This window comes from Hydractinia symbiolongicarpus, chromosome 11, assembly GCF_029227915.1.
Source record: "Hydractinia symbiolongicarpus strain clone_291-10 chromosome 11, HSymV2.1, whole genome shotgun sequence".
Lineage (NCBI taxonomy): Eukaryota > Metazoa > Cnidaria > Hydrozoa > Anthoathecata > Hydractiniidae > Hydractinia > Hydractinia symbiolongicarpus.
Window position 1 is genome coordinate 20,525,714 of NC_079885.1, and position 17,938 is coordinate 20,543,651.

General features: G+C 35.8%; 2 protein-coding genes across 2 annotated transcripts; both read right to left on the reverse strand.

Annotated features, from left to right (window-relative positions):
• Window positions 1-3,600: 3,600 nt before the first annotated feature.
• Window positions 3,601-14,245, reverse strand: LOC130614066 (DNA replication licensing factor mcm4-A-like). Its single transcript, XM_057435461.1, has 21 exons — window positions 14,029-14,245; window positions 9,393-9,699; window positions 9,195-9,270; window positions 8,923-9,120; window positions 8,614-8,793; window positions 8,358-8,412; window positions 8,218-8,289; window positions 7,867-8,122; window positions 7,410-7,556; window positions 7,194-7,282; window positions 7,003-7,105; window positions 6,793-6,853; window positions 6,572-6,687; window positions 6,379-6,472; window positions 5,839-5,993; window positions 5,502-5,619; window positions 4,937-5,036; window positions 4,574-4,670; window positions 4,443-4,487; window positions 3,960-4,170; window positions 3,601-3,855 (listed from the first exon to the last, which is right to left on the reverse strand). Exons 1-21 carry the CDS (start codon window positions 14,228-14,230, stop codon window positions 3,754-3,756), a joined length of 2,784 nt encoding a protein of 927 aa, XP_057291444.1. The 5' UTR covers window positions 14,231-14,245; the 3' UTR covers window positions 3,601-3,753.
• A 40-nt stretch (window positions 14,246-14,285) lies between these two features.
• On the reverse strand, window positions 14,286-17,938 carry LOC130614067 (uncharacterized). The gene is made up of 2 exons (XM_057435462.1): window positions 17,056-17,938; window positions 14,286-16,679 (listed from the first exon to the last, which is right to left on the reverse strand). Exons 1-2 carry the CDS (start codon window positions 17,359-17,361, stop codon window positions 16,431-16,433), a joined length of 555 nt encoding a protein of 184 aa, XP_057291445.1. The 5' UTR covers window positions 17,362-17,938; the 3' UTR covers window positions 14,286-16,430.

Genomic DNA, 17,938 nt, shown 5'->3' on the forward strand with positions numbered 1-17,938 from the left:
GTATCGAAGTGATGTCAACCTTGCTTTCGCCTAAACCAGAAGTTCATGGGGCAAAGTAGACATTACTCAAATATTACGTTATTTACCCCCATGGCAAAAGGTGCTGGGATTAATAGTAACAATATTGAAAATAGCAACTTATAACTTTAATTTTTACAATATATAACAGGTTATAGAATATTTTCAACGTGAATTTCATCACGGCAGTCTTTTAATGGCGCGGTACAGCCACAACAACACCAGCAATTATGGCGCGAATATTTCTCCAATGTCTCGAAAATTACTTAGCTAGTAACTTTATCGTGCTTTTATCTTCCGCCATCATGATTAAATTATCGTCTTGCAGTAACTTCAGAGCGTCATCATATAATTTCAGACTGCTTTTCTAAAAAAAAAGGCGGTAAAATTCAAGTTGAGACTAACATTTCCAAGTATTTGATCCTTTAGATCATTTAGAGAAACTTACAATGTTTTTTTGTTTTATGAACTCTTCGAACAGTTTAAAGTAATTGAGCGTGGCCACACGTCCCTTCCCTTTGATCAACTCCAAGAGCGCTTTAGATGCGTCAATACATCTCTTTCGATCTGTGATACTTAGACCAGTTGTGAGAATATTGATGTCGATCATGCCTGTGTTTGGATCCATTGCAGATTGTTTGAGAGCTTCACGATGTAGCCTGAAGAAGGTTGTTTAAACTTCATTACATGGCGTTGAAACCAGGAAGAAGAATTGCTTCGCATTGCAAAAAAGGGCTTAGGGTGTTTATTACCTAGGCTTTCGTCTAAAGTTTTAAACAAATAAACAGCAAATTACTAACTATCCTATTATTGTAATACATTTTTAAGTTAAATTTTAATTTTATCAATCGTGGAGTGACAACAAATTACTGATAATAAAAAAAGCTACCTTATAGCTTCTTCTAGATTGGCAACTTCCACGAATTCAGGAAATCTAAAACAAAAGAAAAATATGATGATAGGTTGTTAACCTTGTCATTAACCTTAATGTTTTCTATAAACGCCCGCCTTCTTTTATTAAACACCGGTCCCCTCCATCTTTCCCTCCCCTAAGAATCTAAAAAACTAATAACCCAGCCTGACGTGTATTTAAAGCATCGGGATAAATATAACTACAATTGAAACTTATATTGAGAGAATGTTGACAAACCTCATTTTGGTATGAGCTTCAGGCATTCTTATAAGCGCTTCAAATTATCTCGGGTAAACAGAAACAGCACAACGTCGGCTTCCAGCCTTTTTCATTTCTAAAATAAATTTCACAAATGCTAGTAAAAAAGCTAGTAAAACATAGAGAGTCAGTATGACAGATTATAATCTCCTTTGCAGGGCATTTTGCCTTTTTTCATTCATTTGAAACTGCTTCGGGGCCACAAAACCCTGGTGAGGAGGGTAACGAATCAATACTCTCGATAACTGGGTTAATTTGCTGGATGAATGCTCTCAATGATTACTATCTACAAAAGGACTTTCACAGCCACCTACATCAGTATGTTGACCTGAACATCGAGTTCGTTCACGCAGCTGTGATGTTATGAATTCGCGTGTGAATATTTACATGGTTCTTTGAACATAGTTATTTATTTATATAAACACACACACGTGTTGCTAAGGGTAAATGAGTTAAATTTAAACAAGTACAAAACAAATTTCCAGGCAAAGTAGCAGTGTAATCAACGACACTTATCAACTCCTAAATGTTCCCTTAACAACTGGGATTGAAATGCAGAATGGAATTACTTTTATAAAAACGATTTTTATTACATTTAACTGTTGCCTATCTTTATATAGGACGCACCTACTACAATCCCTTTGCGATATATGTTTAAAAGAGAAGGGAAAAAAGCGGGAGCGTAAAAAAATACAAGACATAGCGAAAGAATGGAAGAGAGACAGCTATCCTTTCTAACTAGCTACAACGGTTGTTCAGATTGGCAGTTAACATATTATTATTTTGAACATATTATTCGTGCTTATATAAGACAAAAATTTAACAAAAATATGGGAACTCTCGATGAGCTATGTGGGGTATAATTTCCTGATACTTGAGGTCAAATCGCAAATATAAATACCGCAAAAATTTCTGACCACGTAAATTTATGCCCTTGCAACGGGAATTTTGACGTCTGCCTATTATGTTCTTATTTTTTCGCATGTTTAGCCTGAATTTTTCTTATTTGTTCTATATCTTTATTATGTCATATTTATTTCAGTTAGGGAACCAACATACACGAACAAGTTTCCCTGAAGCACAAGAATATATTCTGAGATAAATTATCCATGTTTTTGAAGTTACAACCAAAACACTAAAAGTTCAGCCTTTCTTTTTGTTTTTATTTCTCAGCCATTTCCAGTCTTATTGTTCTTACAAAAAAAAGTGTACTGCATTGACACATTACGTGTTGGACACCGTAAGAGATGCTTAGCTTGAAAAAAACTATACAAACCTGCCTTCTTTTAAATAAACACCCGTTTATGATCACCTCATCAATTCAAACCTTTTTCTTTTTCGCATATTAAATATCTTACGTGCTTTTTTTACAAACAAAATATTTTGTTTTGAGCATACATTCATAATATTCACGCGTTGCATTAGTAGGTTTTCTATGCTCATTTGTCACACGGGCGTTGCTAAAACAGGAAAAGATCAACCTCGTCACAGGCCTCTAGTTTTGCATTAGAAGTTCGCTGTTCAGGAAACGAAATTAGAGTAAGATAGATTAAAAACAAGCAAAGCCTCCATTTTTAAATTTGGAAAATTTTATAAAAAAAGTCGCTCTTTGGTAAATTATGTTGAGTTAGAAAAACCAGGCTTCCCTTTTTCTTACTTCTTTATTTTTCTAAACAAAAGATCTATTGTTTTTAACCTGAAATCCTAGCCTGGTATTATTATAAAGGATATTCTTAGGAGTGTAAGGACGAATCTCTGCCCCAATTTCTCCAAAAGCACACCCAGCTTTAGTTTAAATTCAGACGTTCTTATAATACAAGTGTAATTACGTAACAAGACATGCCTTGTCGTTGGCATTAAGTATGCCGTGAAACAAAATAACGCGCAAAAACGAAAATGAACAGCAAGAACGCATAAATAAAAGACCAGCTCAGCAAACAGGTGCGTCGACCTTATGGAGTTACAGTAATGAGGCAAACGTAACCAACTCATCACATACATTATGTGAATCATAAAACTCCTGATTTATTGGACACAATCACGAGAACACTGTTTTTAACCAGATTACAACGTAGTTACTCGAACCACTAGCAAGGTGACAAATGTTTTTTTAAAGAAATTCGCAAAAACTCCGGAACATTTTCACGTATTTCACAATTATAGAACACGGGAAAACCAACCGATAAATAAAAACATTTCATTTTTAGGCATTTTTTAACAGTCCATACTCCAGAACAAGCCTAAAAAACTCAGTATTTCTTGCACCAAGGCAATTCCGAACACTCAACCTAATAGAAAGTTGACCAGGCCAAATGTTTAATAGAATTTAGGTTATCTCCAGGTATAGCTAAGTACCCTCCACCAAGTCGACACATTTTCCAAGTAACAAGACTTTATGGAACACCAGTAACTATTCGAAGTAGCAGCTATATTTTTGACACTATATTACAGAATAACGAAATGTAATGTTTTTACGGAAATTTATCTCCACGGTATTAAATGGCAGGTACAGCCAAAACAACATCATCAATCACGGCACGGATGATGCATATCCCGAAACCCGATTAAGTCAGCAACCTAATTGTCCTTTTATCTTCAGCCATCATGATTAAATCATCGTCTTGCAGTAACTTCAAAGCGTCATCATATAATGTACGACTTATTTTCTAAAAAATACATTAAATTTTATGTTATTCACAAGGTTAAAACTTCCAGTTAGTTTAGAATGTTCGTTTTTATTCAATTCTTCAAATCATTTAACGAAACTTACCGTATCCGTTTGTTCTCTAAACTCTTCGAACAGTTTGAAGTAATTAAGCGTAGCCACACGTCCCTTCCCTTTGATCAACTCCAAGAGCGCTTTAGATGCGTCAATACGTCTCTTTCGATCTGTGATACTTAGACCAGTTGTGAGAATGTTGATGTCGATCATGCCCGTCTTTGGATCCATTGCAGATTGTTTGAGAGCTTCACGATGTAATCTAGGCGAGATCGTGAATAAATCATAAAATATGAAAGCGAAAACATGTATGTAAGTTCGGCTTCTCTAAGCATAGGTGTACGAGTTTTTTAAAAAATAAACAGAAAATTAGATTAAATTGAAGTTGAGCTACATTTGCATCACTAACATATTGCCTGGCAGTGAACAAGATTTGATCTGGGGTCTCTAAAACTGAGAGTCACAGACAAACCCATTGCGCTACGTACGATAGTTCATGATAAAGATTCATCTATATAAAATAACGACAAATACCTCTTCGCTTCTTCTACGTCGGCGACTTCCACAAATTCAGAAAATCTAAAAAGAAAAAGTAAAGGTAAGCATTTCTTCTTTAATTGAAAAAAAACAACAACTAAATTTATATTGGGTGGATGTCGACAAACCTCATTTTGGCGTGAGCTTCAGACAATCTTATAAGAGCTTCAAGCTGTCTCGGGTACGCAGAAACAGCACCGCGACTGCTCCCAGCCTTTCTCATTTCTAAAGACGTGTCACATATGCAAGTAAAGAATTAACTCAAAAGAACATTACACTATGGACAGTACATCTACCTGACGAACGTTGCTGATGAAGCAGTTCTAACGCGGGAATTATACACACTAGTTTGAAATTTGTGTCTGTGTTTTGGCTTAAATTGACGCCTATCTGCGTCTTAAAGTTTGAGCAATATTAGGAAAACTGAAGGCGACAGAACATGCTGAAATAGAAACAATAAGAGATTTAGAAACAAATAAAAAAATGCATACCAACATAAGAACTGATCAAAGTTTGTGAAGCTTCTTCGCTTAACTTGGGCGAAATATTATTTTTTGCGTACGCAAGATAGTCCTTCAAAGTGCTCATGTCCTAAAGAAAAAATGCCTTTATCTAAAGCATTATAACGAGTTTAAGTTAAATTATACACAATGTAACAAAATGTAAAATATTCTCGTGTTGGTCATTTAATCTAAAAAAACATTGGTAATTCCACATATACTCTGTAATTTTAACCACGAAAAACGTTATAAAGCCAAGTTTCCGTACCACACGTATTACTATAAAAGCATGGAAATTTTATAACCATTAGTTTGATTTTAGGTGATGCGCGAATGTTTTTAGTAAGGAAAAAACTTTTTCTGTGGAGGTTTCAGAGTATCATATCTTGGAACATCAAGCTGTGTCTGTAATATGATGTTGTTTGGGCAGTGATAGCTTAAATGTTAATTTGAACAGTATTATATGTGTGTTGGTAAGCAGGTGAATAGGAAAGTCTCTGGAAGCACGTGACTACAAGGGAAATTACAATTAGTGATATAGATGTAATCGGCTTACTACATCTTCCTCTTCTGCTTCGGTTTCTGTCATGTGATATAAAGAAACGAGATGTGTTGCTAAGCGGCGATCGAAATGCTCATCTTGTGGATCCAACATCAAGAAAATTAAGTCAAATCTAAAAATTAACGTTTTTGCTTTTCAATAACTTTTGCCATTGATCAGCAAAGAGAAAGACTTTCGCCATAGTTGAACCAAAACAAAATCAAATTTAGTCCACCAATTGCCAGTTCGTTGTAACGAAGTCTGATTAACCAGACTCAAAACAGACGAAACATATTCTTGTTTATATATCATATTTGCTACAGGAAACAATGTTTCGTTTAATGTGACATACCTAGAAAGCAGTGTATGCGGGAGTTGAATGTTCTCCACCGTTGTCAGGTTCGGGTCCCACTGAGATTTTTGCGGATTGGCAGCAGCTAGGATGGAGGTGCGCGCATTCAGTTGACATATGATACCAGCCTTTGCAATAGAGAGTGTTTGTTGTTCCTAAAATAAAGAAGATTAGGAATGGTTATGTCTAAGTTAGATTTGATTATACACATTTAATTTCATTTTGAAATAAGAAATTGTAACATTATTTTTAAAAGAATGCGAAATAGTGATACTACATTCATCGCAGAGTTGATATTACTTGAAATACTCATATTTTAAGGATATAATTATTCGAAAGTAGAAATTTATTTAAATTTTGCGAAAGTTTAATTTCGCTGATTAGATATCTCGCGAAAATGTATATATTTTCGTGAATTTAGCAAAATATATATAAATATAAGAACATAATCTCGCGAAAATTTCGCATTAATGTAACACATTACCAGAACAGTGGAGGTTGTCTCGATTACATGCGCTAACTTATAAGAAATAAACTTACCATAACTTCGTGAAGAACAGATCTAGTGCCTTCCGTCATTTTATCGAATTCATCGATGCAACAGATACCATTATCGCTCAGAACTAACGCTCCACTAAACATTAAGGTTTTTACATTAAATACTCAGCCTAAACTAAAATAAATCTTACAACATTGCCTTTAACTGTCTAATAAATAAACGAAAAAGACATACGTTTGCAAAACCAGCTGCCGTGTTTCAGGGTCTCTTGTCACATAAGCCGTCAAACCAACTGCAGATGAACCTTTACCTGACGTGTACTGACCTCTTGGTACCAAATTGTGAACATACTATAATACAAAAACATTACTGTTCCAGAATGTGTTATTTAAAATTCTGATCAACATGAATGAACTATGAAAAAGCACATAAAAAAGGTTGTAGTAGCAACTTACTTGTAACAATTGAGATTTACTAGTACCTGGATCTCCACACAGAAGAATATTAATTTCAGACCTAAAAATATTTCATTTATAACTAAGTAAAAATGACATAACTGGATTAAAATTAAAGAAAAAAGCATTTTAACGAAATAGTGTTTTTATTCATTCTATTCATTTCTATTCAAATAAAAATTGTCATACTAGATTTAATTTCGGATATACCTAAATTTTCCTCTTCCTGCAACTGTGAAATCTTTATTTGTTCCACCAAAAAGTTGAAGCAAGATCCCTTTTTTAATATCGATATTCTCGTATATGCTGGGAGCTAAATAGGTGAAATAGATGTATAACAAATAAACTTGTTCGGATTGCTGGAAGAAAAAACCATCTGCAAAAATAAACAACTTTCTTACCCAGTGCTCTCGATAATCTTTCATATATATCAGACATTTTTGAAAGACCAGTGAGATATTCAACACGTTCTGCACTAAATGTTACCTGGCTAGAAGTGAGGAAAAAATCAGACATCTTCTATTTTAAAAACATTACAGAATTTCAACATTTCAGCATAAGAAATAGTAAGGAAACATGGGAGATTTCTAAATCGTCACCACTGAATATACACATACCCGTCAGCATCTCTCTCATGCAACTTTCTTTTATCTGTCTTTCGGAAATGAACTACGTCAATGTAGGTTTTGTATACAGCTTTTATGTTCCTCATTCGTGGATTAACTCTTAGCGGTGTAGCACGATAAATACCAGTTACAGTCACCCTAATAAATAATTTTCTATCATCTTACGCACACACATTTAAACATTTGACATTATGCATACACTTTATATTCAACGTCATGTACTTCGAATTTGAAAAATAGGTTACTTGTTACAATATTAGCAGTGGACTTGGGACTTTTGATCTTAGGATCCTGATGTGAATGGTTCTACTATGTGAGTTAGCAAACTAGTGCATTTCATTTTTTATAGCCCGTTAGTGAGAAAGAACGAGCCAGTTAATGCTGTTTCTCAATTACAATAAAACTTAAATTATTATAATATTTTATTCTTATTCGTTGCAGTTCCTACCTGTCACCAGGCTGGACAGCATCAACGAGATCCCCATATGCATACATAATAACAGTATGGGGCGTTTGGCCAGCTGGCATATCATCTGGAGACTCCTGCATTTTCACCATTTGCTTATCAGTAAACTGTGACCTGTTGTGTACGATACCCATACTCTGCTGTGTGTTGCAATGTTGACATGATGTTGGCTCGTTGATAGTTCCGCGATCAATTTCAATCGTCTGTGTTGCATGACAAACATGACATTTAAAGAATGCTAAATAAGAAATTGTTAATTCCTTATAAAGTTGACATGCATGGAATTGATTATTAGACTTAAATTTCTGGCTGCTACAATAAAAATGACAATACCTTCTCTCATTTCAGGGATAATGTTTGATGTCCTAATAATCATGCCACTTATTGTTATCATTTGATCAATATCTAAAAATAAGTAAAAACAGAATGCAAAACCGCACGGTGAGGTCAAACAAACGTTTCTGAAACCATACCTTCTGGGTTAAGGGATCTCATATTTTTTGTTTTGTCCACATTAAATGTTCGAACCTACAATAATATAAGTCACAATGGTGAAATTCTGTTAGTTTGTTTGGGTGTTTCCAGGTGTGGTCAGTATAATACATCCTTATGATTACAATAATCCGAACTTTATCTTTTTATACCTATCAAAAACACATTGAAGTGATATTAAATTGATATCCACCAGCCTGTAACCAAGAATAATACATTCACACTCTTGTGACTTACCTGTATTTGATGTTCCAATACAGTGGAACCATGACGTTCCTGAAACAAATCATTGACAGTCATGTCAAATGTTGGAATTACTTCCTGTGGGTAGCACACTAGCTGTCTATATAACTCGGCATTATAAGATTTTAGGTGAATGCAGTCCACATTCAAGAAGGGATTCTCTGTAACGCTGATCTATAAAGAGAAAGAACAAGAATTTACAAGTAATAATTTAGAAACAGTTCAGCCTTAAAACAAACAGATTGTGATTTCCAAAAAGAGCAATGCGTCACCTTATAAGTTAGTAAAAAAATTTTTTTTTACCTCTTCAAGCTTTTGTAAATACAACGGCCTTGACGAGTCATAACCTCCAGAGGTTTCATCTGTTTCTTCGTCAATGAAGCGCAGTAAGAATTGACGAAATCTATCTTTTGTTTCTGACACCACAACATCAGTCCCCCAAATGACAAGTTTTGGTTCTGCTTGAGCTTCACTGGAGACAGCTGGGTCATTAGTATCAGTCTAAACGGGCATAAAAGTTTAGGCCTTCATAAGCAAGTTAAAGAAAGGTCAACTTGCTTTGGCGACAATCTTACCTGTTCACTTCCACCTACATTTACTTGTTTTAGTTTTCTTACACTTCTAATATCACTTCGCAGTGGAGTACCATGGCTGGAAAATTTAACAAAAAATAATTTCTTATTCACTTTTGTACTATGGAAAGTCTATTGCAATGAAAATATTAATATTAAATAAATTAGAAGATTCAACAAACATAAATCAACTGTACTTACGGCGTTCCTCTAGAAACACTCCCAATTCGAGACGAGGCTGGTGTTCCATAATTTAAAGGAGAACTTTCCATATCCATCTCACTAGTGTTTAGTAATCCAGTTCGGCTTTGCAGAGATTGGTCATGTTCTTGCTGAGATGTGTTAGGGGATGTTGGGGCCAACGGAAGGGGTGATGAAGCACCATCATTATTTACTCGTCTTCGTTGTGCAGGTGGTGCATCTTTAGATTGCTCTTCAGACGATAAATCATCTGATTTTGTGCTACCCTTCCGGCTTGAACGCCTAGATCTTGTAGATGCGGCAGATTCTAATTAAAAAAACTGCTACAATAATTTGCTACAACCCCAGTGTAAATATGCATGCACGTACAACAAATAAACAGTTATATATCTTGCATACACCACAATTAGCTTATTCAATGTATCCTGTCGAATTAAACACATTTTCCTGTTGTTTTTTTATTCATTCTATGAGCACAATTTGATTATGTGATTTGGGTGACTGTGTGCATTCACCCTTTATGAGCATATTGGTTGATTTTATATTTAAACAGCACATTGGTGCTATTTTCCATAATTTTTTATTTTATCATTAAAAAAAGAGTTCACTGCCTGTCAATCTATCCATAATAAATTTGCCAATATTTTTATTTTGAATTATGTGTTTTGTATTAGAGTGTTTTTAAAGAATATTCAGTGGCCTTTGATTCTTTTTGTTTATAAAATACGGGAGATTTGCAGTTTAATTGAACAAAACACACTGTGCATTATGTTTTCTTTTCCTCTTGACGTAATATAACTGCGAATCTTGATTAATATGTTATTTTCTCCTAACCTGATTCTCAAGGAAAAATATACCCAAGGATGTACACAACAAAGGATAAACACTTTCGAAAAGTAGTATCACGCTGTAAGACATACACAGAGTTCTATACGTACGAGTATATTGCCATGAAGAAACATATATTGACAAAAAAAGAATAAGTGTGCACAGATACAAAGACAAGAAAAAATAGTTTGTCAACCCTGCCCAACAGCTTCAAAGTTTAATAAACCTACAATTTCACAGCAAAAATATACACAAAATGAAAAACTGAAATATGTTTATTCAAAAATATATATAATGGTAAATTTTCTCAACACAAGAAACTTGCTCCATGTATTACCCTCAGAGCTAAGAGCAGGTTTCACCAATTTTAGTGTCAGTCATTTTTCAAGTATATAAATATATTTCATCATCACCGTGCTGCTTACATATTTTTGCTTGTGCAGGTGTGTTTGCATGTACATTGTTTTTGATGCAAAATCAAAATAATTAGGAGATAAAGGCCATAAAGTTACGTAGTAAACAGAGTTGCCAATCAGTGCTAATGTTGTTTGCTTAGATAATCACGTAATGACAGTATATGCTGGTGTGAGATATGGCATGATGCAAAGTAATTGTACAGATAGATGTGTATATTTCTACATGGCTAGCCTCACAAATATCTAGCGATATACCCTGTCTATTATTTCCAGGAGGGGCCTTGGCTTTGATGGGGAGTCCTGGAGTATGTAAGCCTTACGTTGTAAAACCTTGTTTCTCCTTTTTTGTAGCTAGAAACCATTTTGTTTTGGTTAAATTTACATCAGTTGAGTCTGGTATCCAGCTATCCCCAGTTCCTTGTCAGTGCATTTTCTGTGTCTTGAGCCAACAACTCGGAGGCTAGGCCCAAGTGACAGACCCTACAAGTACAGTAAGCAGTACCAGGTCGGTGGATTTTAGAAAAACGCTTCATGAGATTAGGGGTGCCATAGATTAGGCGCCATAGATTAGTGGTTATCTGGCGCCGTAGATTAGTGGTTATAGCTCTCGTACTATGTGCGGGAGACCGAGGTTCGATTCCACTTGCAGCAATTCAACATGGGAGAGTGAATGCTACCATAGGGTTAACCCAAGCCATGTGAGGGAAATTGGGAAAATGGCACACTGTGTGGGCCGTTGGATGTTGCCAGGAGTCTAGTAGAGCGCAGGCCCTACTTGGGTCTGCATACCTCAAAATGAGCATTAAATACTCCAGGACTCTCCATCTAAGCCATGAGCCCTCCTGGAAATAATAGACAGGGTATATCCCTCGATATTTGTGAGGCTAGCAATGCAAAATATGCACATATCTCTCTAGGGTTCTCTTCTCCTTAGGCGGACGTCACAAATATTTGGTTATTTGCAGTCTTAATCATGAATATTTGCACCCGCGTGCGGTGGTGCGTACGCCTACACTAATACAGGCGTGCGATCAGTATCGAATGCCTAGCTTATGATTTTGGCGTGCAATTATTACATTCAGGAGAGAGGCAGCGCTGTGTTTTTGAAGCATAGTAGTTGGCAAAAAAATTGCCGACATAATTTTGTTGTGAAATTTAAATGAATGGTGTTATTATGAAGAACGTAAGGTATAGAGAACATTAAAGTCGGCCCCTTTCCTTCATGCTGACACTCTTATGCTCGGCTGGTGCATTACACTGAGACTCGAACGAAAGACGGAGGACCATTTGGAACCATGCCACAAGTCAGTCCGACCTTCATCGTCACAGAAAATACTGCGAGGAGTGCGCACCCATGCAAGTTAAATATAACCAGAACATGGGAGAGGTTAGGTGTCCTGTACCTTAATACAGCTTTCGGACAAATGTTCTCGTAATGTAATAACACCAAAGAAAAAACATGGTAAATAAAGTTTAAAAAATCTTTTTAAAAAGGGAAAGAGAAATCAAATATGTTTAGTAATAATAATCGAAAAAAATGTATATCGTATTGAAATGAAGTATAGTTCTGTCTCCCACACGACACAGGAGGCAATAAGTCAGCCCTGCCCTTAGTTTTGTGAGAAGAGATGTTCTGCGAAGACTCCAACAATTGAGTCTCCTGTACAGTTTTGCTTTGCATTGAACTGTGCCTGTGACAAGCATTTTCGAAGCATGTCACCAACTAGTTCTGTAATGTTCAACTTAATGATGCCCTCACCTTCAGTTCGTTAATAACACGTGTACAACTTACTTCCTAATCAGTTTATCTTAAAACATAGAGAGCTAGTTGGGACAGAACTATTAACTTAAGAAGTACACCATCGGGAAGGTAGGTCAATAGGACTTGTACTTTATTTCCATTTGTCATCGTCTTAAGGAGAGCAATTCAAGGTTAATGACGAAATTTTTTGCCAGCTGAAAAACAAAAAAATATTGTCGACACAATACAGACGCAAAACATTTGAAATGAATCTCACGTCAGCAATTTTAATGAAGGTGGGTATTTAATAGAAATACATTTTAGAGATACATTTTAACACGAATAACAATTATGTATTGGGTAAAGTTTGGGTAGGGATTACTCTAAAATAGCTAAGTTCTGCTTGGCCTGTGTACGAAGTAGAACAAGGTGTGTGATAAAGAGCACGCCCAAATTTCACATGGCGTGTGCGGAGGCGTGCGCATGCGATCGCACGACATTCATGACCAAGACTGATTTGGTTATAATTTTTTGAATTTTTGGAGTTATCATTCGCCGACCGACTGTATTTTTGGTGCTCAAATGACTCTAACACCAGATATTTGACGAGGGTGCCGATAAGCCGCATACGCCGTAAAAAGTGCGGGCGTTTTCGGGCGAGTTCGGCGTTTTGAAAAAAATTCAAGTATTCCCCCGAAAAAACCCGCATAGACCCGAACAATGCCCAAAAGAAAAAAAAAAGACACTAATATATGATTCAAAAAAACTATAAAAATTAAAATAAACTTACTATGTCGTAGCGAAGTTCTTAGAAGAACTGTTTTTGATGGTTTTTGAAGAAGTTTACTTTATAAATAACTTATATATAAACTTTATTAACTCCTTTCTCATCAAGCGCCTTCTTCCCAACCATTGTCCGCATGGTTTGTTACAAGGAACTGCATTTCGGGAATGTTCCGGGCAAGTTCGGGAAAGTGCGGGCAGTGTCGGGGGACAACCGCCAATTTTATTTGAAAAGTCACCCGAGCTCGTCCGTATATATGCACGCGTTTGCGGCTTATCGGCACCCTCTTGATATTTGTGACCTCTGCCTTAGCAGCTATTCAATATGGGGGAATGAATGTTACCATAGCTCCAGATTAACCCAAGTCATGTGAGGGAAATTGTGGAGATGGCACACAGTGTGGGCCTTGGATGTTGCAGGGAGTTGTCTGGTAGAGCGCAGACCCTAATTGAATCTGCATAGCTCAAAACAAGCATGAAATATTGTAGCCATCAAGCCATGGCTTCTCCTGATAATAATAGCGTGTATTCTGTGATATTTGTGAGGCTAGACATGTAAAATATGCACATTTTGTGACTTTCCTACCAGGAAAATATAGCTAATAGGCTAGGTAAGCTGGCTTAGCTGCTGCTAATATATAAAAAAGTTTAAATCAACTAAAAAAGTCTCTAAAAATTTGAGCAGAAATATAAGGAGGTAGCTAACTAACATTTTTTTTATTAACCTAGCTAGTTAGCTAGCTAGATATCTTCTTAATCTAAAATTTATTGTTTACGATAAAACACATAGCTATCCTTCTTGCTAGCTAGCATAACATAATATATTGACCATCCAACATGTGCAATCAAAACAAGTAGGTATTCTTACGTGGAGTTTCTGCTCTTTGTCGTTTCTTTGCTGGTTTTGGAGTTGCAGGCATTCTCCTACAGTAACATAAACTGAACTGGAAAACAAGAAAATGTAGCTTTGCAAAAACAAAACATTGATCTTTTCCTAAACGCGGGAAATTTTTGTCTTGATTACTTTTTTGCTTGATCAGTTGTGTACAGACGTTTGGCCACGACTTCATTTAGCACTGGGCTAAGTGGTCCCGACACACGACGTACAACGTAACTAGTGGGGAACGACTTCATTTAGCACCGGGCTAAGTGGTCCCGACACACGACGTACAACATAACTAACAACCTTCATACTTTATCGACATAAAAAGCCGACAGACGTCCAGTCATACTTCTCCAACCAAATGGACCCGACAAATAAAACTGCATTATCCGACATCCTCTCTATATAACAAATACATATTTTTTCTGTCAATAATCCATAACCAACGTAATATCGCATAATACTGCATAATACCTTCATAATTCAAAAAAAGTACATAAATTTTCTGTCGATGGCCATACCAACGTAATATCGCATAATACTGCATAATGCCTTCATAATACTCTCTGTCGCTACATAACAAATACATATTTTTTCTGTTAATAATCCATAACCAACGTAATATCGCATAATACTGCATAATACCTTCATAATACTCTCTGTCGTTACATAAAAAATACATATTTTTTCTGTCGATGGCCATACCAACGTAATATCGCATAATACTGCATAATACTGCATAATACCTTCATAATTCATAAAATACATAAATTTTCTGTCGATGGCCATACCAACGTAATATCGCATAATACTGCATAATACTGCATAATACCTTCATAATTCATAAAAAACACATAAATTTTCTGTCGATGGCCATACCAACGTAATATCGCATAATACTGCATAATACCTTCATAATACTCTCTGTCGTTACATAAAAAATGCAAAAATTTCCTGTCGATGCCCACCAACGTAATATCGCATAATACTGCATAATGCCTTCATAATACTCTCTATCGTTCCATAAAAAATACATATTTTTTCTGTCAATAATCCATAACCAACGTAATATCGCATAATACTGCATAATACTGCATAATACCTTTATAATTCAAAAAAAGTACATAAATTTTCTGTCGATGGCCATAACAACGTAATATCGCATAATACTGCATAATACCTTCATAATTCATAAAAAACACATAAATTTTCTGTCGATGGCCATACCAACGTATGGCTCCATTTGGTTGGAGAAGTATGACTGGACGTCTGTCGGCTTTTTATGTCGATAAAGTATGAAGGTTGTTAGTTATGTTGTACGTCGTGTGTCGGGACTACTTAGCCCGGTGCTAAATGAAGTCGTTGCCAGACGTTTACGTTCCTATGTTGGCACTGGGAACAAGGTTGGTGGCTGCGTATGGAAAAATCATGTTGGCTCTAAAGTGGGATCCTTTTTCGTGTTTTGATTGATATTAGTTCAGTTACACAAGCATTGAAATCTCACATAGGATGGTTGTTATTATTTTGCATATACCTTTTTTAGCCAATTAGTTTGTGAAACTTCCAATAACAGAGAGCCGCCTATTATTTTGTGATCAAAATGTTATTTATTTATTGCAAGCAATTGATGACAAAAAACTCAGCAAATAACACAGGTGTCTTAAGGAGGTTTTTCCCTCTTTTTTCAAAGAAAACTGCAAAAGTCACTTTGCCTTACTATACTTATCATTACGTTATCATATCAATCATCCAAACTTTTTAATTCTAATTGCCAGAACAGAATGCACTGTAAAAACGTAATGTAAAAATGGTCCCGTTTAACAAAAACAAGACCTGAGTCTCTTTAAACATTACTCAAAAATACCGCATTTATCTCCTTACCTCTTCCAGGTAAGTAGCACCTGAAGACACCACTATACTGAATACCGCACCCTTATTTCCAGAGATTTTAGCCTTTCTGATATTAAAAAAAAAAAAAAACTGAGGACGAGGGTGGTAAACGCGGGTTAAGCACGACAGACGTGAACGATTCTCCTCAGAATTATAAGTACAAAACTTTGTCTCAAAAGGCCAATTTTCTCCTTGACTACCGGTTTCTCCATTTTCAATGCAAGGGAACAAATTGAAGTAGTATTTTTCTTTGTAATTTTCCTCAGTATATAAAATTGTTGACCATGGTTATTTTTAAGATGAGAAGCATTTTTTGTTATAACCATGGGTTTTTGTGATTTTCTGCAACTTCGCCGTTTAGTAACCGCTAGCGGCTTTGACACAAGGCAATAAACCCTGGGGTCGAGGATGTGATTTTCTGGGCCAGTCACTTTAAATATTTGTTATTGTTATTCTTATGGTGCTATATAATGGACAAAAAAGATTGTTTTTTGTTTTTATGTATTTGGTAGTAACTTGAACTTCAAATCTAAGTATTCAATCATTTCAACAATATTGTCTGACATGTTAGATACTTGTGTTCGTAGTCCTTTTAATTCAAGTTTATTAGATCGTAACTTTTTCTTTCCATACAACTTCCATTTTTTATCCAGTTCACCATCGATTACTTCCAATTCACCTTCGATCATGGAAAATAAACGGACTAACTTCGTATTAACGTCGCAAAAGGAGTCGATAAGTAATACCTAAAGAAAGAATACGATTTCATTAAGGATAACTTTACTTCTAATCAATGACCAATCAATCCCAATCAATCCCAGGTCGTCTTACCTAAAGGTGCCATGCAGATGTCAAGAAAAACAAGATGACCTGGGGATGAGTTTGGGTGAGACGTGTACATGATGAACCACTATGTTATTGACAACGGAGACCTTCGTTACCATTTATAAAGAGTTTGTATCAAAATTTCGATGCTTGGAGGTACGCTGTGTAGCTATGTTTACATAAACAAAGCAACCTCATCCCTAAGGGCTTTTTTGGTGTTCTGCAACAGAACTGAACTTGTAAAAAGCCCTACAAAGTCCTAGGGATGAGGCTACAATGACAGAAGAAAGGACTTACTTTGTATTCATTTAATTTTTCATTCTGATCACTTTTTTCTGTATGATTCACAATAAAATCGAACAGGGCACGTTTTACTTCCACTTTACGCTTATTAATCATTTCTTCATCGGCATGCAACCCTTTAGAAATATATCTGACATTCTCTCGTAACTTCAATGCATCTCGTGTTTGCGTTGATTGTGCGCGAACACGATAAAACAACTGACCAAACACTTTCTGCATCATCGCTATCTTTTTCAATTTATTCGTATCAACAATTACAAGCAACAACAGCTCTGTTTCGAACGGAAAACTTTTCAACATCAAAACACGTCTGCTGAGTTAAGCTGCATTTAAATAACAAGTGTTTTTGTCACCAACATTGTCCTTAACGTTAAATGTTCAATTTGACGTCATATATGTTTTTCAGACGGCCAATCAGCTTTTCTAGTTTTAAAATAACCGTATCTTCCATTGTGACTTGCGACTCAGTCTTAGTCCACATCCAAAACACAACGTCAGCTAAGCTATATGAGTGGTTTGCCAAACAAAGTTCAAGGTCTTTTTTACTTCCTTGTAAAGAATGATCGACGCGAACTTAAAACACCGTATCTCCTCAACATTGGATGAATTTGCGCGCTGTTTCTAAATTTTGTTTATTTTCGAAGTGTTGAGAGGACTAGATAAAAATTCTTGCAGCTGCAATGTTTGAACAGCCGTGATGTATACTTGAATAGAACTTTGCAAACGACGTTCTTTCTTTCTTTTCGAACAAGCAGGTAAATACAAATCGAATCATATGCGATGCAATGGCTTCACAGCATCTCGGCTTTATTTTTGAAAGCCTAGTGCACCACGGTATAGTCTGTATCTGCAAGTCAAAAAAAGTCACAACAAAAAT

What these genes read in the sequence shown, in the direction of transcription:
- LOC130614066 (XM_057435461.1), bottom strand. Translation starts at nt 14,230, where the DNA reads ATGAAGTCGTGGCCAAACGTCTGTACACAACTGATCAAGCAAAAAAGT. An exon ending in TATTGGAACATCAAATACAG is followed by an intron (nt 8,413 to 8,613) that starts GTAAGTCACAAG and finishes ATATTATTGTAG; the next exon opens with GTTCGAACATTTAATGTGGA. An exon ending in GAAGCTCACGCCAAAATGAG is followed by an intron (nt 4,488 to 4,573) that starts GTTTGTCGACAT and finishes TTTTCTTTTTAG; the next exon opens with ATTTTCTGAATTTGTGGAAG.
- LOC130614067 (XM_057435462.1), bottom strand. Translation starts at nt 17,361, where the DNA reads ATGTTGAAAAGTTTTCCGTTCGAAACAGAGCTGTTGTTGCTTGTAATT. An exon ending in AAAAATTAAATGAATACAAA is followed by an intron (nt 16,680 to 17,055) that starts GTAAGTCCTTTC and finishes TTCTTTCTTTAG; the next exon opens with GTATTACTTATCGACTCCTT.